Source organism: Ictalurus punctatus, chromosome 5 (assembly GCF_001660625.3).
Source record: "Ictalurus punctatus breed USDA103 chromosome 5, Coco_2.0, whole genome shotgun sequence".
Classification (NCBI taxonomy): Eukaryota; Metazoa; Chordata; class Actinopteri; order Siluriformes; family Ictaluridae; genus Ictalurus; species Ictalurus punctatus.
The window spans coordinates 23452510-23474922 of NC_030420.2; the positions used below are offsets into that span (position 1 = coordinate 23452510).

The 22413-nt window shown below is 39.4% G+C and overlaps 2 protein-coding genes across 3 annotated transcripts in view; one reads left to right on the forward strand and one right to left on the reverse strand.

Moving 5' to 3' along the window:
• Positions 1 to 520: 520 nt before the first annotated feature.
• On the reverse strand, positions 521 to 9383 carry si:ch211-198n5.11 (methylcrotonoyl-coenzyme A carboxylase 2). The gene is made up of 13 exons (XM_017468139.3): positions 9243 to 9383; positions 8659 to 8967; positions 7959 to 8155; positions 7379 to 7557; positions 7211 to 7291; positions 6853 to 7031; positions 5650 to 5842; positions 5472 to 5563; positions 4042 to 4198; positions 3301 to 3423; positions 3030 to 3154; positions 2619 to 2700; positions 521 to 1859 (listed from the first exon to the last, which is right to left on the reverse strand). Exons 1-13 carry the CDS (start codon positions 9260 to 9262, stop codon positions 1773 to 1775), a joined length of 1824 nt encoding a protein of 607 aa, XP_017323628.1. The 5' UTR covers positions 9263 to 9383; the 3' UTR covers positions 521 to 1772.
• A 435-nt stretch (positions 9384 to 9818) lies between these two features.
• osbpl9 (oxysterol binding protein-like 9) overlaps positions 9819 to 22413 on the forward strand; it is a 40331-nt gene continuing 27736 nt past the window's right edge. For both annotated transcript variants that reach the window (XM_017468133.3, XM_017468135.3), the window contains exons 1-4: positions 9819 to 9974; positions 15768 to 15818; positions 17065 to 17143; positions 22390 to 22413. The exon at positions 22390 to 22413 is cut by the window's right edge and continues 53 nt beyond it. In XM_017468133.3, the coding sequence (XP_017323622.1) occupies positions 9864 to 9974; positions 15768 to 15818; positions 17065 to 17143; positions 22390 to 22413 (265 nt within the window). In that variant the 5' untranslated portion in view covers positions 9819 to 9863. The remainder of the gene's footprint in view (positions 9975 to 15767; positions 15819 to 17064; positions 17144 to 22389) is intronic.

Here is a 22413-nt window from a genome sequence, read left to right on the forward strand (position 1 = left end):
ATGCCACAGCAACACTATATCTAAGTCTATTTCGCAAGACATCTTGGACACTGCAGGTTACTGCTATATTTATTATTGAGTTTTGAGAGTTATTTTATAGTTAAATGTTAGATATTAAACATTAAAATAATCAGAATATTAATTAACAAGAATATTATCGTACAATAACAGGCCTAAAATTTAAAAAGTACAATGATCACTTTGACTATAATAAACAAAAGATGTTTAACTTGAAACTTCTCCAAAAACTGTCGGTAATTATGAATTGTAGGAGCTGCTGTACACATCCTTGTTCCTTCTTGTAAACATATATCCTTTTTGAGTTGCTGGCATGTTTAAACTATAGAATATACATCCCCAATTCTGAAAAATTTGGGACAGTATGGAAAATGCAAAAAAAAAACCCTAAAAGTGTCATTTGAAAATGTACAATACTGTATTTCTTCCACAGGAGAAATTTTAATATTACTGATGTACAGAAAAAGTAATATGGCAATAAGTAACTGCAAGTCACTCTTAGTGAAAGTTCAGTCTAGCACCTTTAATATTTCTTCGGTTCGTCCTGAGGGTTGAACACTAAAAGGTTCTCTGGAGAACTACTGTATACTACTGAGTTTTCCCTATCAGAGAAGGGTTCATGTAAACCCCTTTAGGAAGGCAATGATCCTTAGCTATCCAAAAAAACACAAAGAACCCTCTGAGTATGTACAACAATTACTAAGAATCATAGTTTTACAGAGTTCGATACCGAATGACGTTTTTAGTGTGTCATTTTCATTAAGTTTGTTTTGTAAAAGGCATACCTGTCCAATACATTAAGTAAATAAACAGCTGTGCCTACACGTTAAAAAAGGTTACAGCATTCCTTGGTTGGTGTCTCTGTGGGAACCATTAAAGATTTTATGTAGAACCCTAAAACAGTGTTTCCCTTTATGAGCAGGTTCTACACTGAATGCTTTTAGGAAGCTAACCATCTAAAAACCCTTAAGAAGCACTTTTTTTTCTGAGACTGTAGTGCAAGATTTCTTAATTCATCTTGGGGACCCTCTGCCTTGGACCAATTGAAGTTTTCCTTACTAACCATTTATACTTCCCATACAGGAAACATGTGCAGATTAGTGAGTTCTTAGGACTGGAGTTAAGGACTCTGGCCCTTGTAGGGCTTCTTTTCAGAGACAATTACCGGAGAGCACAGCAGTCTATACACACACACACACACCCTTAAACAGAGGAGGTGATTTGCCTTCAGGCGATTTGTTACTGGCCAGCTTGTTATGAATAACTACAGATACTGTCAAGTGCAAAAAATAGCTGCATATACAGTATATGCACAACACAAATAAACATCTTACATTCCATTCCATAGTTTGGGTAGAAGATGCTAAAAAATTTAATTTAAAGTGATGAAAGTTGATTAATATGAATTAAGCTTTCAAAAAATAATATCATTAACAGATATGAACCATGATAATGATGATAACAATGTAATAATTGAGACCAGTCACATTTCCCTCTGAAGATTCAAGTGGAAAATCAGTCTCATATTGCTGATACTGAAAGAGTAGATACCTTGATGATTCTGCTGTAATTAATGTTTTGTATTGGTTTTTGTCAACAAAGTCTTTCCCATGCTGAGGGCACTTGATTTTCATATATTTTTTCTAGGTGCAAAAACATCAAAAACATGGCTCCTGCCTTGCTGGTTTTCAGGGGAAGTCCTCATGATTGCAAGTAGCCCAAAGATTTTTAGTGAGATGCTTTGTTCAAAGATGTTACATTCGAAGAGGGATGGATTTTGGCTTTCCTCGAGACAGCTGGTACTCCTGTTGCTTGATGATTTTTAAACATTTGCCCAACACCTAATAAAAAAACAAGCTAATTTCAGTCTAAAATAAGAAAGCAATTATATAAACTATATGGCCAAAAGTTTGTTTACACATGACCATCACACCCATATGTGATTCTTCCCCAAATTGTTGCCACAAAGTTGGAAGCAGACAATTGTATAGAATGACACTGTATGCTGTAGCATTACAAGTTCCCTTCACTGGAACTTAGAGGCCCAAACATGTTCCATCATGACACTGTCCCTGTGCACTAAATGAGGTCCATAAACACAGGGTTTGCCAAGTTTAGAGAGGAAGAATCCAAGTGGCCTGCACAGAGCCCTGACCTCAACCTCACTGAACACCTTTGGGATGAACTGGAACAACGACTGAGAACAACCGACCTAATGCTCTTATGCCTGAATAAGCAAATCCCCACAGCCAAACTCCAAAATCTAGAGGAAAACCTTTGCAGAAAAGCAAAAGTTATTATAAAGGCAAAGGGGGACTAAATCTGGAATGGGATGTACAAAAAGCACATATGCATGTGATTTTCAGGTGTCTACAAACTTATAGGCCAGATAGTAAGTAAGTATCCTGATCTGTTACCACCAGGGTTCCTAGAACTAACTCTGGAAAAGTTGGATTTAATGGTTAAAAAACCAATTCCTTACTCGCTATAGCCTGCACATGAGACTAACATCTTATAAAAGTAAGTATGAAACATTAACAGAAGATTTGTATTATCATTGTCCAATTACAAGAAACATGGTGTTGAAGTTAGTGTTTTACCTTCCTTGTGTCTTGTGGAAGAATCACGCCATCATCCCACAGTCTGCCTGATGAGAAGAACGCTGAGCTCTCTTTTTTCAGCCTTCACATAGATATGAAAAACAATAAATCACTTACCGGTAGTAATATTTTTATATTACTACTAGTTTATACTTACATTACTATGCAACATACAATACAGAAATCCTGTGAAAGTTCTACAGCTTCTGAAAAAAGCACCCCAATTCTTGAAACCATTAAGAACCAATTATTCTCTGAGTACAACAGAGTTCAGGATTAAAATGTATATTTTCTTATAATTAAATTAACCTGGTTTATTCCACAGATGTTTTTTTTTTTTTTTAAAGATGGATGAATCATTAGGTAACATAATGGTCAGCTAGGTAGCAAGAAAGTTGGGGTGTCTCTTACTGCTCATTAATGTGCATGGCCTCCTCTTCATCCTGCACCAAACCACTAGCATGGCCTGGGGCTAAAACTGACACTCTAGCATTGGGCCACAGAAACAGGAAATTGGGGTCAAAAGCCCGTCCACACTAAAAAAATTAAAAAAAAAAAAAAAAAAAAAATTAAAAAAAGAAAGAAATTAAGATTTTTTTTCTTTGAAGTTAATGGGTTGTATGCAATGTTGTGTGTGCTGTCACACACATAATACACTAAATCACCAATTTGTGTTACTGACCATGGCATAGCTGTCACCACCATGGCAGCCTCCAATGACCACAGTGATCTTAGGAGTAGATGCACAGGCCACTGCAGACATCATGGATCCCTGAGCTTTGAGTACCATAGTGTTGGACTCTGCCTGGGAGACAAAAACATAGAATCTACTTAAGAAATGGACTCAATAAGTTAATTAAAATACACTATATGGCCAGAAATATGTGGACACCTGACTATCATACCCATATGTGGGCCTAACTGTTGCCACAATGTTGGAAGCAGAGGAGTGTCTAGAACAGTGGTCGGGAACCTATCGCTTGTGAGCCACATGTGGCTTTTTGACAAAAATAGTGTGGATGGTCAGGTGTCCACAAACTTTTGGCAGCATAGTGTGCATACATGTCCTATCTTCCTATTTCACATTATGCTACAAACAGATGGCTAAAGCTGAATTAAACTTGTGTGCATGGTAAAATGTGGCCAAGAGTTTTTATGTGTATTGTACACAAAACAGTACAGTATTCCATGCACATATTGATCATACATTAACAAAATGATAGTGCTACAAAAACAATTATAATAATACATTTTAAAGTTCAATTTGAGTGGTCTTTTTTTAAAATAACTTTTCATTGTCATTTCAGGGTATACATTAGCAACTTTATGAGAAAATTGCTCTACTGCAAGTAGTTAGTTTACTGTTTCATCACAAGAGCTTGATGCCGAATGTGAATTTCATATATTAACATTACAGCTGTACCTTGCCTTGGGAGAGAGTGTGCCAAGGCTCTGGTGCTGTGTTCTGGAGGAAGATGAGTGGGATGTCTCTCTGCTCACACAACTGAACAAAATGGCTTCCTTTCAGACAGGCTTCATATGTTAGCTTGCCATTATTGGCAACAATGCCAACCAAATGACTGAAAAACAGGAATAAAAACACAGTGTTGGTAGTATTCACTGAAAAAGATTCTTCTACCACATCAGGACTTCCATGAAAGATCATTTTGGTCTGTGACAAATAATCCCATAATTTCAAATAATTGTCCATTTTCAGCAGACCAGCTTCTTGTTTTAGTTTTGCTATATATAAAATTCTTACTAGGGCTGCAACAAGTAATTGATAAAATCAATAACAAAAACGATAATTAAAATAATCAACAATGAATTTCATTATGGATTAGTTGGGTCTGTGACGTCACTGTGTATAACCCTCACATCAGTGACATTACTTCACAATGGTGAAAAACGCATTTCTATGAATAAAACACATCTGAAAAACAGCGGAGTTCACAGATTGAGATACTGCGGGAAAAGTGCACGGTCCAGGTCGTCCAAAACATAAGAATGTTTCATATAAAACGCTTCAAACAAACTTGTAAGTGTATTAACGTGGCTTGTCGTGTCAGATGCTGCAACAGATGCGCGTGCTGTTTAATGAGTTCCAGTAAATGTTAGAAATCTGTATATGTTAGAAATCCACACCAGTATTTCCATTTTACATAAAGCCTCATCCTGACAGCGAGTCTCCATTAAACTTCACTGAATGAGCGTGAGTCCACGCATGCACGTCAATCAAACAGCGCGCAATAGAAAGGAAGCGCAATAACTCTGACTAAAATATTAATTTTGATCAAATATGTTGTTTGATGCTATATTTAGCTTTATTTAGAAAAAAAGGAAAAGTGTTTTTTTTTTAATGAGAGCAGTAGCTGTAATGGTGTTATAACATGTAATTGTATATAAATGTAATAAGTGTCACACATTTACAGAATAAAGGAACATGTTACTGTGTTTAAATGAGTGAATGTGTGTGTTACTGCAGAACATTCAACCTCTTATCAGTTAACACTTTTTTAGCATTTTTAATATAGTGATTTAAGTTCTCCTTTAAAAGTTGTGGACAATTCCTTTTTTTTTGTTTTCAAAATATAATGTTAATATTTGAAAAAATCCTTTGCACAATGTATCACATAACCCACATCAATACATTTAATACCTTTTTCACAGAATTCAATTTACACAATGTTTGAAGGACAACATTGGGCAGAATGTGGAATAACGTTTTTTTTGTGTGAAAAAATACAGAAAATAAAAATTGGCATTTTAATCAAACTAATCGATTAATCAAAGAAATAATCGACAGATTAATCGATTATCAAAATAATCGTTAGTTGCAGCCATAATTCTTACCCTTCAATTTTGGCAAATCCAGTCACAAGAGTGGTACCGTAGAGAGACTTAAACTCCTGGAACCGACTGCCATCAGTCAGCCGACTCACAATCTAAACATGTAAAGACAGAAAGAGAAATGTTTTTGTGCCATACTTTTTCTGCAATGTGTAAATGTTTGAGTATATGTAAATCTCACCAGTTTGACATCCATGCTAAAATTGTAGCTCCTTGGTGCAAGGCCCATAAGCTCCTCAGCATTATACAGGGGCTCCTCCATCTCAGCGTTGTCCTCCTCTGGGAGCTCAAAGTTTAGAGTGGAGATGATGTTCCTGGTGCACTCATATGCCTCACTCTCCACAGCAGCATAATGATCAACGCAGCCACTCACCCTGGCACAATAGGACACTAATACATGAGAAACTACAGCAGCTCATCATATCAAACAATATTTAACTCTTGGTTTTAGTAAAAACATATAACATGCATGGCAGTAATGTCATAAACGCAGTATAAAACTATTGTTGTTGTGTATTAAAAATATTGCAGTAATGTACTGAGACAAATCCTAATACTTATAAATAGCTATTGTTTCAATGTTTTAGGGCCATCATCATAAATGAAAGTAGTTAATACTAGTTGAATGACTACATAGTAACCATATAGTTAAAAAAAAAAAAAAAATCACCCTGGCACTATGCTCCCTACTTGTCATCCAACTGGTAACACCTACTATCTAAGTTGATTATTAGTATAGTTATTATAGTTATAAACCTAATTCATCTAAAGCTCAATAACTTACAAGTAGTAAAGAAAATACATTAAAAAATAAGTAAAATTAGTAAAATAAGTAGTAATAACTTGAAAATATCTACCATTTTTATAAAACATGAAAAAACAGTTAGAATGCTATATATTACAAATATAAAATACAGGGTCATTGGAAATGACTCATGATTACATTAATTCTATATTATGCTTCATATTGTCTTAACATAGCAAATATTATGAATTCTTGGATAATACATTTAAAGTTTAATGGTCTGGTCTGCACTTATATAGCGATTTTTAACCTTAGTGGTTCCAAAGCGCTTTACACTGGTTCTCATTCATCCATACACACTCAGACACCAATGATAGCAGAGCTGCCATGCAAGGCGCTAGCTTGCCATGGGGAGCAACTTGGGGTTCAGTGTCTTGCCTAAGGAAACTTCGGCAAGTGGAGTCAAAACTGCTTTAGAGAACTGATCAGCCACACAGTGTCCATTTCTATAAGAATTCCTGTTAATGATCCATTTTTAACACAATGCCATTAAACATGCTTAAGGTTAACCCTATAAAGCTATTCAGGAGAGATACATTATACTACTGAACCCACAGCTCAATTAAGGAATTCACTCACTCTGAGTGCAACTTGGCCCCTCCAAGATCCTCAGGAGTCACTTCTTCACCTGTAGCAGCTTTAACTAACGGAGGGCCACCTAAAAATATGGTTCCTATCCTGTGCACAATGACAGCTTCCTCTGCCATAGTGGGGACATAGGCTCCGCCAGCAGTGCATGACCCACAGACCACTGCCACCTGCAGGCACAAAAATAACACATTGATTGCAGGCTCTGACTTCACTTTGGATCTGACAAGCACCAAGCTGGGAAAAGTGCTATTGAAAAGCACCATTATTAAATTAAATATATTGTGATGATTATAAACCTGCATACAAAAAAAAAAATTTTTTTTATAAAAAATAAAAAGGATCATACCTGTGGAATCTTCATTGCTGACATTATAGCTTCATTGTAAAAAACACGACCACCATGGTTCTTATCAGGAAATATATCTGACTGTTAACAGAATTTTTAGAACTGTTAGTGCAACTACAGTGGCTTTATATTGATAGAAGAGCTTAGGATTGTTACAGTGCATCTTACCTGAAGAGGTAAAAATGCACCACCACTGTCAACCAAGTACACACAGGGGAGCCGATTCTGCATGGCCACTTCCTGAGCTCGAAGCTGTTTCTTTACTGTAATAGGGTATGCTGTGCCTCCTTTCACCGTGGCATCATTAGCAATGAACACACACCACAGCCCATTTATTTTACCAATACCTGTTATAAGCAAAAACATCACTGTATACTGAGAGAAAAGGGGGGGAAATACGTACAATAAATAGATATCTATGATCAAATCATGTTATTTCTAGATTCCTCTCCAAAATAAATTATTAACACTAGGCCCTACTTTTTTAAATCTACAATGTAGGTGTACAATAAACTTCTGAATTACAATATGATTTATTGCATGTGTTATTCTTTCTAATTGAGGAGGGCACTGTAGCTGCTCATGTACACTAGTTTCATGAAGGATGGAAGCTTGGATTTATTTTAAAACATGAATCGTAGCCAGCTAACATTACAGGATATGCTCGAACAAAGATAGCGAAATGTTCCACAACAAAGCAAGGTATGTTTGGAAAAACAACCTCAGGCTTGGCGGTTCAGTAAAGTACCTGTAAGACAGCCGGCTGATGGGATGTCTCCATAGGGTAAACCGAGTCCAGCAAAGGAAGACAGTTCTACATAATCATCATCATCCAACAGCATGTGGAGTCTGTCTCTGACTAGAACCTTCTTGTTTCTCTGTGTATGTCGGGCGATGGCATTTTCCCCACCTGCCTTTAACACTTTCTCCCTAAGCTCTAGATACCTAAACAAAAAAAATCTCACTTGAATCAGGTGTTCCATATAAAACCATTAATTAAAAATCCCTGAAACTCTGAGATCACTGACCCCTAACATGCAGTTACTGAATAAGTCAAAGATTTTTACACATAAATTGGCAAAATATCATGAAAATAAGAGGTCACATTTAAATTGTTGTGGATTCAATAATCCGGCATTAATTTTTTTTTAGTGTGACACAGTTAGAAATCTCTTATCACACTAATGACTTTGTATTAGATGCGTAATTGGAGTGGATTTTATGTCAGATTGGTTGACAATAAATCATGCTTTTAATACCCAAAATGTATGAGTCATACTTGGTATTGTATAGATCAACGAGTGATTATATTTAGCACATGTCCTCATCACCCTTAAAATTTGTGGCTACGCCACTGCTACACAGTGACAGTGACAAAACACTCTGTAGACTGCACAGCAGGAAAAAGTGTATAAACAAGCTGTTTCGTTTAAATAACTTAATCATACCTTTGCTGACATGACTGGCTGTTCTGTAAATTTGCTTCAAATACATGTCTGTGAATAAGCTGGCATACACCATCTACTACTGGAAAAGCATTTGGCAAACTTCTTCTGTGTACACTTGAGCTCATGCACCGTTGTAACACTGCCTGATGTGTGCAGATGGGCTGCAGATTGTGTCTTAGGAATTTCAGTGGTCTAGCTGAGCTGAAATGAGTGCACTGACATAGACAGCAGTTCTTTTCCGTGGTCCTCAGTAGTCTTTGGGTGCATAACTGGTTTGTGAAGCATATCCTTCCATTTACTCGAAATAAGCTGGCAAAATAAAAGAAAACGCACAATGTTATTTACAGTACAGCAACTTTTGCTACATTTTCTGACTTTCTTCTGAGCTGTCATCAGGATTTACTTAAGGTTACGGATATGGGTAATCAAATAATCCTTGACCTGAACTTCGATTTGTTTTATGCAAGTGTGTCAAAGGTCATTTGGGTTTTGCAAAAAAAAATTATTCAGACTCAGACATGTTTAATTAAACGGCATATACGTACAACGCATGAAAATGTATTCGTTCTGAATAACTGTCTTACCTTGACATACAACGATACATAGCTACAAGAGCACGAAATTGTTTTATTTTTGCGCCGTGGTACAGTCAAACGTGTCTGGACGGAAACAAAACACCACGCAGAACGTTCCGGGCCAAGGTGCATTAAACGGATCTTTCAGGACATGACCAATAGAGAGCAGTGTATCCTTGTTAAGTGAATGAAAACGCTCCTATCATAAGAGCGACATTTGGGTGTCTCTCGTACTCAGCTAACAATCATTCTTTTCTAGAAGGTTTGTTTTTGGTTTCCGTAACGCTCTCAGAGCAAATGGGGTGGGGTTTTTTTGTTCTTTGTTTTTTTTTTTAATATTCCAGGATTTTTTTAACGGCAATATAACGTTCGCTTTTCTTTAGCCTAGAGAACGTTCCCATAACTTTCAGAAAACTTTGCGGTAAGAACGTCCCCCTAAAATTAGGGAAACTTCGAGTGTTTATTTATTTAGTGTTTAGTATTTATTCTACAACCACTGTAAGAGTGCACAGTGCACAGTTAATGTATGTACAGTTGTGGTGTGAACGTATGACACACCTTTCAGAGCGTGACGTAACACCTACGGATTTTGCCCCTCCCCCTCAACCTCTGGTTGGTTTAAGTGCAAAGATGGCGTCCATCATGGAGGGGCCGCTGAGCAAATGGACTAATCTCATGAAGGGTTGGCAGTATCGTTGGTTTGTTTTGGACTATAACGCGGGACTGCTGTCATACTACACTGTAAGTATGATCCCAACAAACGCATTACATTAGTCAGGACGGTAATTTTATCTAAGTGAGGGGTACAAATCGAGAAAGAAAAGAGCACTTGAGTTGAGAATCTCAGCTGGTTAGGGCGGGGTTTTATGAGTGACAAAGACAAGGAACCAATCTCGGGATTTACTACGGAGCACGTTAGCCAATAAGCAGCCAGAACGATCGATGTTGCGCCCTAGAATTCCAGCGAGGCTACGACGCATTGAATGTTATGGCTAGATACTGTTAGTTGGAAGAATGTAAGGGTGGTGGTCGTCTCAACGTCATGTGATACTTTTTGTCTGGTCTGGACGCCTTACAAATGACAAAAAATACAATTCCAGTCTTCAAACATGTCACATTTATAATTTAATATAGATTTTAGTACAATACAGTATCCAACGTTAAGATAATATCTTAACGTTAAGTTGAGGGCTAATAGAGCTAGCTTAAAAGTGATGAAATCTCGCTAGCTGGCTACAGGTTCAGTGCTGTCTTTTGTCTGATAGCATGTTGTTCTCATATCTGTTAGCACTGCTATTTGAGATAGGAAACGACATAGCTGATATTCTTGCAAATGCTTGTAGAGTGTACTGTCACTTGTTTTCAGAACAGGTGCTTACAATGGGAGACTGAACAACATGGTTTATGTCCGTGAGCATATAGTGCTGGATGTCTCACATTGAATGGGAAAGAAGTCATTCAGGGGTATATAGATCAAATGTATAATAGTTGATGAAAAGAGCATGTATGAGTAAACACAATCCAAATAAAAGCTGCTGTAAGATTTAATACACTTAACTGGCTGTGGATAGGGCACACAGGTATGCTTTCAGGGTGTACAGTAAACGACACTGTTGCTATGCCCAATTTTCTTCCCCAGGTGTAACAGAAAGAGGCCATCTTTGGACCTGGTTAGTTGTTGTTGTTGTTGTTGTCCCCCCCCCCCCCCCCCCCCCATACTAGATTAATAGTATCATTTACTTTATTAATCCATCTTATAAGTGTAAGTGTTCCATGCACTGTTTGTGGTAAACATCCTTCAGCCCTTCATTCCTGGTCAGTTTGTAACCAGGTTGGTGGACTGTTGGTGAACCCAGCAGTGACTCAGGTGATCCATTTGTACCAGCACTCCACCCTGTAAGATGCCTCTATCGTGTCAGTGCTGAGCTGAGGATGGTCCACCACCTAAATAGTGCCTTCAATAGCTAGCTCAGTTAGTAGAGCGGAGTACTATAGGTGCTAAACTGGATATCCAAATCTGGCTCGGAGGACAGTTAGCTCTTGGGCAGTAGTGGCTCTGTGTTACTGCTCAGAGGGTCAGGGGTTCATTGCCAAGCTGCCACTGTTGGCACTTGAGCATGTCTATCCCATGTTTGGCCCAAAAGGACCCATGTCACACCCCTCTTCATCTCCCTCCACTGGCTTCCTGTAACCGCCCGTATCAAATTCATGTATCAAATATATCGCTCTGCTTGTATTTCCTCATTTGTAAGTCACTTTGGATAAAGCGTCTGCTAAGTGAATAAATGTCAAATGTAAACGTCTATCATGCCTGACCCTGCATTCTAACCCCATGAGAAGAATTGCCCTGTATTGTAATGTGTGAAGTAACTGCTTTCTTCTTCCGGTCAGAAAGGTGGTCCCTTTCTAGTAATGATCCAGGTAGTGTGGGTATATAAACCAATTAAATAAATGTCCAAAATATATGGCAGCTATGAGCTGTATTAGGCTGTACCAACGTCATGGATGACACACAGGAAAAAAAAAAACATAATGTGGGTATGGTATTGGGTCACCACATGCCTTCACTGCACCTTGCCGTGTATCCGTTTCCGACGCTGTACTGGGATTGGACACCATTCAACCTCAATGTGTGTTTTGATGATGATGGTGAAGAGCACAGGTGTTCAAATGGGTTGAGATCTGGTGATTTGTAAATATGCTTTACATAATTTTCCCATTCTTCAAACCATTCAGTGAACCCTCATTCCCTATTGTTTGGGACTTTTATCATCCTGAAAGAGACCACTCCCATCAGAATAGAAATGTTTCATCATAGGATAAAGGGTATTAGTCAAAATATACTGATTTGCAGTAACTGTGCCTCTAACTGGACCCAAATCACATCAATAAAATTTCCCACAGCATTACAGAGCCACCAGTTTTGTCACCCATGTGTAGGTGCACCTAAAAATCTTGCAACTGAGTATACCAAAAGTGTCATGCATAGTATGATCATTGTAAAATCAGTTTTTGTGTGGAAGGAGGAGCAGGTTGCAGGTTCAGTTGCTTCAATAATTTGCAAAGCAAAACTGTCAGATGCAGAGGTCCTTGTGAACAATGTGGCAGCTGGAATTTGAGGCTAATCTTATTCCAAAACTCCAGTATGTACTGTATAAGCTTACATTGATCAGCCATAACATTAGAACCAGTGACATGTGGGTTGCATATTCCAGGGGAGCCTGGAACATGCAAATCAGCTTTCAACAGGTTGGACTCAGCCCCTACCCCTGAGAGCTCAAAAGAACAGTCATGCACTCCTGATACTGAGGATAATACAGCAAACGTCACAGACACAGGCACCCCAACTACCCCCTCCACCAGCCCATTCATAACATCCAGCCAGGTGAGACTGGAGCTATCCAAGCTCTGAATCAACAAATTTATGGGCCCAGAAAACATTAACTCCAGGCTGCTCAAGGCGTGTGCCACACAGCTTGCAGGTGTGTTTCAACACCTTTTCAATCTTTCCCTAAGACTGAAAAAGTTTGCCCCAACTTTTGAAGACCTCCTGCGTTATTCTGGTGCCCAAGAAAGGTCGTCCCAGTACCTTAAATGACTACAGACCCGTGGTGCTGACCTCACAGGTCATGAAGACCTTTTTAGAGATTTGGTTCTGCAGTACCTGATGCCGATTTTGAGTGACTCCCTCGATCCGCTGAAGTTCGCGTACCAGGCCCAAATCAGTGTGGTGATGCAATCATCTACCTGCTGCATAGGACCTACTCACATCTGGAGAGGCTGGCAAGCACAGTGAAAGTCATGTGTTTTTTTTTTTTTTTTTTTTTTTTTTTTTTAAACTTTTCCAGTGCATTCAACGCCATCTGGCAAAGCGCTCAGCCATGCAGGTAGACCAGAATTTGGAGGCCTAGATCATGGACTATCTTACCAGCAGACCACAATAAGTCCGACTGCAGGGGAGCCTGTTAGATGTGGTGATGTGCAACACCGGCGCACCTCAAGGAACTGTGCTTCCACCCTTTCTATTCACCATATACACTACTGACTTTAGCTTCAACTCTGGAACATGCCACCTCCAGAAATTCTCTTTTGACTCCTCCATCGTGGGCTGCATCATTGAGGATAAGGAGGAGGAGTACAGAGGCATGGTGGAGAGCTTCATCAGATGGTCTGAGGATAACCACATTCAGCTCAACATTGGCAAGACCAAAGAGCTGATAGTGGATTTCCACCGGAACAGAAAGCCCCCAACACCTATTACCATCCAGGGGGAGAAAATGGAGATGGTGGACTTATACAAGTACCTGGGAATGCACATTAAAAACAAACTGGACTGCTCAGAAAACACTGAAGCTTTCTACCGGAAGGGACAGAACAGACTGTTTTTTCTTAGGAGGCTCAGGTCCTTTTGATGTGAGCAGCAAGCTACTGCAGATGTTCTATCAGTCTGTGGTAGCCAGTGCCCTGTTCTTTGCCGTAACGTGCTGGGGAAGTGGAATTAAGGCTGGGGAGGCTGACCGACTCAACAAGCTGGTGAAAAAGGCCAGTTCTGTTGGTCAAAAACTGGACAATCTGGAGACAGTGGTGGAGAAGAGAATGAGAGACAAAGTCAGGTCAACTTTGGGAAACCCCTCTCATTCATTGCATGTTGAGCTGTGGCAGATGGAGGGCACCTTCAGCCACAGGCTCACCTCCCCACAGGTGCAAGACAGAAGCTTCAGATGCTCCTTTGTGCCAACAGCCATCAGACTGTACAACACCTAACCACTCCCTCCCTTGACTTTACTTTAATACACTACATTTATGTTGCAATATATTGGTGTTATATGGGTACTGTATTGTAACATTTATATTGTTTCCATATCACTTTCATAGTATTGTCTTCATTGGTTATACCATAAAGCTGCTATATGTATATAGTATTGTGTATACTGTACATATGCAGTGTGTATATGGGTTATATGTATAGCGTGACTGTACGTTGTTGATTGTTGTGTATATATTGTTCATATGTTCATATATAGCTTGGGCTTATATTTATACATATTTATATATGCATTCACTGTATTCTTAAATATCCCTATATTTTTCTCTTTACGATCTAAATTTTTCTTTACCTGTCTTGCTGCTGTGACACTCAAATTTCTCTGTCGGGGGATTCATGAAGTCTGATCTGATCTGAAACAAATAACATTGTTTATCTCATTGTAATGGTACCTGTGGGATATATATTAGGCAGCAGGAGTATATATTGGATGCAGAAAAAATGGGCACGCATAAGGATCTGAGTGTCTTTGACAAGGGCCAAGTTGTGGTGCCTAGACAACTGGGTCAGAGCATCTCTGAAACAGCAGTTCTTGTGTGGTTTTCCTGGTATGCAGTGGTTAGAACCTACCAAAAATGGTCCAAGGAAAGACCAGCAGTGAAATGGTGACTGGTATCATGGGCATCTGAAGCTCATTGATGTCTGCGTGGAGTAAGGGCTAGCCTGTCTGGTTCAATCCCACAGAAGAACGACTGTAGCACAAACTGCTGAAAAAGTTAATGCTGGCTATGATTGAAAGGTAGAACACTTTGCTGCATATGGGACTGCGTAGCCGCAGACCAGTCCAAGTGTCCTTGCTGACCCCTGTCCACCGCCAAAAATGCCTACAATGGGCATGTGAGCATCCCTTCAGTCTCCTCTTCAGGCAGTAAAATGCATGCTCAGCTTGGTTACGGTCTGGTGGTCAAAGATCTTCCACTTCTCCCCCCAATGAAGTCCTTTGTTAGTACACAAGGGTTTTTTTTGTTTTGTTTTTTTTTCCTTTTTCAGGACATTCCAAATTGTTCTATTGGCGGTGTACAGTGCTTGTGCAATGGCTCTAATAGATTTTCCCTCTTTTTCTTAGCTTCATGGCTTGCTTTTCTCCCCAAGATGGCTCTCTGGTCTACATGTTGGTTTATCCTTTTTAACAACAAATGCAGTCTTCACAGGTGAAGCCTAGGGCTCAGATTAAGAGTAGACATTCAGAGCTATTAATGATTTAAACGATCAGTTTAACAGGGCACACCTGCGCAACAAGAAACAACCCATCAGTTACATGTTCCAATTTTTTTGATCACTTGGGGGGGGTGGGTTCAAACAAGGTGCCATGCGGTAAGTTATCTAACATATCTGGATGTAAATATGAGGAAATGAAAGCTGAAATTCTGATCTTTTATCTCATAATTATCTTTTGATCTCAAACCAAAATGTCTTCAATGCATAGCAAAAACAATAGAATTGGCCTTGCTGTTCCTATACTTTCGGAGAGGACTGTTTATCATTTCAGACATGCCGCTCATAATTTTGGAAATATTTTAGTCTCTCTAAAGTTGCCTCACAGAGATCAATATGGCTTTAACAGTGAAGTTAAAAAGTTTTCAGCTTTTGCACATTTGTGCCTCTAGATAAAGATGAACAAACATGAAAAACAAGTGTCCTAATGTTCTTTTGTCCTTGTTGTTTGTTTGTTTGTTTGTTTGTTTGTTTGTTTGTTTGTTTTTACATAGTCAAAAGACAAGATGATGCGTGGCTCCAGAAGAGGGTGTGTCAGACTCAGGGTAAGCAATCAGCTTTTGTACGTTTTGTTTTGAACATGCATGTTCTTGCAATTTAGGCTAGGCCTGTATTGGTTTAATGAATCTTGACCACTAGGTGGCATGTTTGGGGCTCAGTAAAATAAAATGCATTTCCAACCACCAAATGAGATTTTATTTGCTGAGCATGTCTAACTTCACCTCAGGTCAAACATCACATTAGCTGACTGTTTATAGGTGTAACATGGAATATATGTGATTGACAAATTGATCATTAGTTTTAAAATGTATTTTTAAAAAGCTGTTTTGGGAAGGGTTTTTGTGTATCTCCTGTCTATCCCATTAAAAAATTGTTTTGACGATTGAACAAATTCAAAATGTCAGCTGTCTTAAGAGACTGAGTGCAGCAGTTTCAGGTTTGAGCATTCAGGTCTGGCCCTGTGGCCTCTCCTCATGCAAAACTACACAGACGAGTGCATTTCCAAATGAAGTGGATTTTCAAATTAGGACCGCAGGGTGGAGAGGCTTAGCTCAGCGAGACGAGGGATAATATAGAGGAGCCTCTGCTTGTGCCATGTATTTTGGTCCTGTACTCTTTTTAAAGATGTTTGGCTTAAGTCTGTGGTGCTTTCCTGTACAGCATGTTCAGTTATTACCTTCCTCTTTTACACTCACTGAAATGTTGTATTGTGTTTCTAAATACCTGTGCAGTGTGTGTGTGTGTGTGTGTGTGTGTGTGTGTGTGTGTGTGTGTGTGTGTGTGTGTGTTGTCTAAATGACCTCTTTTCAAATAAACTTCCTCTTTGAGAGATAAGTGTCACAATTTTTCCTGTTGTTTTCAGGCATGTTCCTACATATCTTTGCCAGCTCATGTTTTTTTTTTTTTTTTTTTTTTTTTTTTTTGCTAGTTCACATTTTTTATTCCTTGCTAAACTCTTTGCACAGGGTTATTTTATTTGAGCAAACCAATGCATTATGTAGACCTTTTTATAATGATCTGAATTCTGTTTGATATGATCTTTGCTGTGTCGATGAAAGAGTTGCAAGTGTGCACAGTTCTGCAGTCTCCCCAGCCACTTTTCAGCCTTTCCTTTCTGTCCCTCATGTTCTTCCCCCTCCCTGTTCCTTGTCCCCACATCCTATGCTCCACCCATTCTCCCCCTCCTCTGTGTGTGTGTGTGTGGGTCTGTGAGGGAGCAGAGCAGAAAAAGCGAGAGAGAATGACGTGGCCCTCTGTTTGACAGTCTCTCGCTCCTTTTTGCTTGCTCAGGGAGCGGTGATTGGAATCGATGACGAAGACGATAGCACTTTTACCATCACTGTAGACCAGAAGACTTTCCATTTTCAAGGTAAGCCCTCCCCGCACTTCTTCCTCTCATTCTCTTGCTCCCTTTCCAAGCTGTTGGCTTGTGCTGTTTTGTGTGGAATCACGTGCTCGCGAACATTGTCTCCTTGGCTCCCGCTCTCTTTTTCACTCATTTTTGTGTTTAGAGCAGATTATGCCAGCAAGTCATGTGCAGCCTTTACTCTCAGGCTGGCTCTCACTCTCTTTCTTTCTCTCTCTCTCTCTCTCTCTCTCTCTCTCTCTCTCTCACACACACACTCACACACTCACACACACACACACACACACACTTGCATTGCTCTTGTACACACCCGACACATTGCGGCTGGTGCGATTAGTCAGCGTATTCCAGTGCTTTGGAAGTGTGGCTCTCCTGCAGCACTGGACGAAAAATAGCACAGGCGTTACTTTTCTCTTCTGTACTGTAGCGTGGTTACACAGTTGTGATTGCAGCATAGCAGCATCACTCACTGCAATTTCTAGGACACATCTGAGTGGTCCTTAGGCTTTGGTTTAATAGATGAAGAAGCGTGCTTCTCTCCACTAGGCGCTCACATGGTCTACTTCTCTCGTCTTCCTCAGACCTCCTCCTCTCTCCTTTCACCCCTCCCTTCGTCCGGTGGTACTGGGCCGGGCAAGCTGGCAAGAAAAGGGCGCTGAGATCCAGGTCTTTAGCTTTTAGCCTCCACCCCCTCTCTTTTCGTCCATTTTCACTCTACACCCTTCCCCCGGGGGCCCTCTCGCCCTCCCCATGCCCTCATCCATTGCCATGTTTCGGCACTGTCTGCTGTGGCTGTACAGTAGGAAGGGTAAGGTGATGCACGTCTGCATGCTTGGCTGGAGCTAGTAGGAATAATACTTTTGCGGTCCTAGTTTTGTGCTCACTGTTTATACTACTGAGCAATAGCTGAGTCATTCATTTATCATCCTTAATGGGACCAAACCCCTGTATGTGTCTGTTTCTTGCGCTTGAGTCCAGAAATGTCACTGATGTAATATGTTTCGTTACTAGTCTAATGTGTTGCTGTTCTTATTGGTTGTTAGAAGAGCAGCAGGTAGATGTTTGGAGGTTATCACAAAGGTTATCCCAGAATCAGAATACAAGTTACCTGCCTGTTCGACCTTTCTACTGTGTAGAAATACATGCCGGGACTTTTTGCTTTTATGTGATATCTGCTAATACTTATGTAAGTCCTTTTAACTTAAGTCATTTGAAACCTTTCCTGTTTGTGCATGCATCCCTTATTTTACACAAATCTAAGATCCTCCCCGTGATTTGGACCAGTTGCAGTCAATGACAATACGCATTCAAAAGTACTCCTTTGAAAGTGTGTAGCATCACCTGAGCCCCTCTCTTTGCATCTTTGCATTCCCCTGAGTCTGCAGCTGTTTTTGGCTTTCAGAGCGCAGTCGAAGGGACTTGTTCTCTCGATTTCTCTATCCCTTCAGTTGTAAGCATGCCCCCTCAGGGACCCTTCTCTCCTCAATCATCTTTTCAAAAGGTACTATTTGCTGTGCCTTCCTTATCCTCAGAACTGCTATCTCATTGATGTATAACAGTGTGTCAGGGATGTGTGTCAAACTAAATGTGACTACATAGGAATTTATACTTGAGCTGATGAGAATGAAGGGTTGAGCTGAAGAAGAATGAAGGGATGTTCAATGTCGATGCAGCGTACAGGACTTTGATATTCACCAACATATATTGGGAGCCCCTTGTTTTATAATAAACATAAGCAGATTGAAAAAGCTATCTGGTTACGCCTTTCAACTGAAGTGAAATTATGGGGTTTTTTTCCCAGCAGTTGCAGCAGAGGCATCTCCAAAGGAATGTATTTGCTTTTTACAGGACCATCTATAATTCATTAGGGCCTGCCTGAAAGCTCTTTTAGTTCAGCAGTCTGTGCTGAGCAGGAAGGCCTGTCCCATGCTACAGAGAAGCTACTTGATTCATGGGAAAATGCGGGTGAGCTCAATGGCCTTGCCGCAAAGATCCTTTAATTATGCCCTTGTTATTGAGGGCATAGTTAACAAGGGAGACTCTCACTCTCTTCGAGAGGTTGTGAAATAGAGAGTGAGAGGGATGAATGGGTGGATGGACAAAGACACATGGCTGTGGTGTAGAGGATGGTGCGTAGGTGTTCTGGGTTATTTATTCGCTGAGATAGGCTCCAAGCTCCTCCGTGACCCAGTGTAGGATAAGCGGTATGGAAAAACGGTTGAATACAAGTCCATGTATTCGGGGTTGCGTAATTTTCGCGGTCTGCATTTGAGTTATAAAAAAAAAAAGCACGATTGTAAGTTTATGATGCGTTTACTTTCTCAAAACAGCCAGTGGTTTGGTAAGTGTTATAGATTTAAACAACTAATGTGTCTATGTCGATTGATCAAAAGCTACTGTAAACTCATTTAAAGTCATGAGGTAGTGTTTTATTTACCATTGACTGGGTGAGCACCCATGTTGACATGATGTCATATGAGACTCTGAGACCTTCTGAGTAGGAGGAGGTGTTTTTTTTTATTTATTTATTTATTTATTTTTTAATTAAACCTTTTTTTTTTCTAATCACAAACACCACATACTAGCCTGCATTGTGCTCGCTAAACTGATAATGACTCTAAGAACACAAATATAAGGCTTGGCAAGAAGAAAATGTTCGATACAAGACTGAATGTCTGTCCACTAACATGCAGAATACATTTGGTTCTCTTCCTCCTGTTCTTCACTAGTCCTCATCATTAGTTGGGAACATTGTGCTCCATGCCCTTATTCATCACCCACCTATGCATTACTCTCTTTCGCTGTCTCTGTCTCTTTCTGTGTTCGTTCATTAGACGTGCCCTGGTGTGCTTATAAGAAAAAGGAGAGGTTCAATTTTACCTGGAATATGGTTTCTGAAACCTACCTATCCTGCTGTTTCCGCAGAATATTGTTTAGCCTTTATAATGTTGAAGTCCTAGGAGTGTTAGTCTAGAATTTTCCTCCTGAAATCTGTATTGAGCCATCAGTCAGTGCTGCTCAGATTTCATTTGCCTTCATTCAGTGAAGCTGTGCTGTTATTGATTCATCACAAATATAGAGAATATAGCATGTTATTTTGTGCTGACAGGCTTGTTGAATAATCCAAGTCGGTTTCATAAACAGTGTAGTAGTTAAGCCGATTATACAACCCGTAAGCCTTTTGTGAAAGTTAATACAGAGATGGGCCATGTTTGTTTTGAACTATAAATACCGCATGGATCTAGGAGACATTGGTTTTTGCTAGGTTACCTAGGGAAGCTTAAATGAAGTGAAATGTAGCACTGTTTGCAAGCACTGAAGAGCATAAAACAGTTTTTAATGGATGATTTGTCTTTGTGATGTTAAATTCTTCCCTAGTTAATGTGACTCATGCATTCGGTTGGATCTTTGTAGTGTTTGGAACGATGCATAGGATGAAGCTGAGAGGCCTTTTCCTTATAATGTAGAAACGGATCTGAACATTTTCCCCTGTGGAGCTGAATGTGTGCATGTGAGAGTGTGTGTGAGGGGGTTGTATTTGGCATGCATAGATCTGGTTAATGCCTTTAAAAGCTTTGAGCTGTTTTTGCTGAGCTAAGTGTCAGCTATATTTCACATCTTGTTCACTAGTTTTTCTGCCTTCCTTGAGAAGAATATTTTTAAGTTCATGGAAAAAGAGCAAACTTACAAATGCTGTATTGTTTCAGTGTCTGGTTGATACCTGATGTCTGTATTTATGTGATTATGTTTAGTTTATTGTGTTTAGCTGATGGGTTTAAACAGGTCCTGCAGTTAAAATGAATACATCACATCTAAACACTTATCAAGTGTTAATATTGACCAAGTATTGTTATAATGATTGATTGATATATGGTTAAACGTAGTACATCCAGTTGCAGGTAAATGTAGTACAGTTTACTGTACTATCCTTTAAAACACCGCTCAAACCCTCCGTCACGTTCACTCAAGATACAAAGAAGAGTAGTAATTTAGTGCTGTACCAACTCATACTAACTCACTGTTCTAACTCCTCTATAAACTGGGATTTAGCTTGATGGTAGTTGAGTATATTTCTGATGGAGACTACCAAAAAAAAATTTGTAAGTTTAAACGTATATTCAACCCAATAATGATTTAAAAAAAAAAAAAAAAAAAGATGTATGGTTGTATTCGATCAAATCCCTGTAACTTTTGATATCATTCATTCATTCATCTTCAGTAACTGCTGTATCTGCGTCAGGGTCCTGGTGGATCCTGAGCTTATCCTGGAAACACTGTACATGAGGTGGGAATACACCCTGAATGGGATTCCAGTCCTCTGCAAGATATTTCGCATCCAGTATTATAAATATAGTTTGATCTTCCCAATTTTTCACTTTTTATTTGATAAAGCTATAATAGTAGTAGTAGTAGTAGTAGTGATGATGATGATGATGATGATGATTATGATAAAGCCAGCAGAAAAACACAAGCAGCAGAAAGGGGGGGGGTATTTAAAAAAATAAAACAAATTAAGAAATTAGAAAAATTAAAACAGATCAAGTAAGAAAAAATAAGAACACCCACAATTATGTGATATGAAATGATATGGAGGATATAAATGAAATAAACAATAAATAAAGTAAATTAATCCATAAAATATATAAGTTAAGCAGAAACTATGTATTAGAGAAAAATAAGGTTGAAAGGCCAGAAAGTTGAAAACTAGTCCTTAAATAGACGCAAACTGTATATAGTGTAAGATGAGTGAGATCATAATCCAAGCGTTTACTTCTCCCATGCTATGATGGTCAAACCATAAAAGGGCTCGCATTTTATTGCAGCAGTGTTTAAATACATTGTCTTCAGAAACCTGGAAAGAAGGGTGCTAGGTCTTGGGAAAGGCTTTATTCATGCTGCAGTTTCTGCTTTCTGTCTTTCAGTGAAATCTTGTGTTCCTATATATGTGTGCAAGTGTGTGTTCATCACTAAAAATGGCAAGAAAGAGGTTGCATGTGAATGTGGTTTGGTGTGGGTGTATGACTGTAGTCCAGTTTAGTTCTCGGTTCTCTATATCTCTTCTTAAAAGCAAACAGAGCACACCCAATCTTTGGTCATCTATCACCTCTACAGCTACGTTAAGCTGTGCCGCTGTTGGCCTCGTTCACTGCTGTCCTTGTACTTTGTCCCTCTACAGCTCCTTCTCCTTTTTTTTTTCTGTGTGTGTTCTGTCTCTAACGGATTGTGTTTTGAATGTTCTGCCCCGGCAGCCCGAGACGCAGATGAGCGGGAGA

Coding starts and splice junctions, on each gene's coding strand:
- si:ch211-198n5.11 (XM_017468139.3), bottom strand. CDS start 9,262: ATGTATCGTTGTATGTCAAG. Junction 4,199..5,471: donor GGATTTGCCAAAATTGAAGG/GTAAGAATTATG, acceptor CCTGTTTTTCAG/TCATTTGGTTGGCATTGTTG. Junction 1,860..2,618: donor TTCCACAAGACACAAGGAAG/GTAAAACACTAA, acceptor TTTTTTTATTAG/GTGTTGGGCAAATGTTTAAA.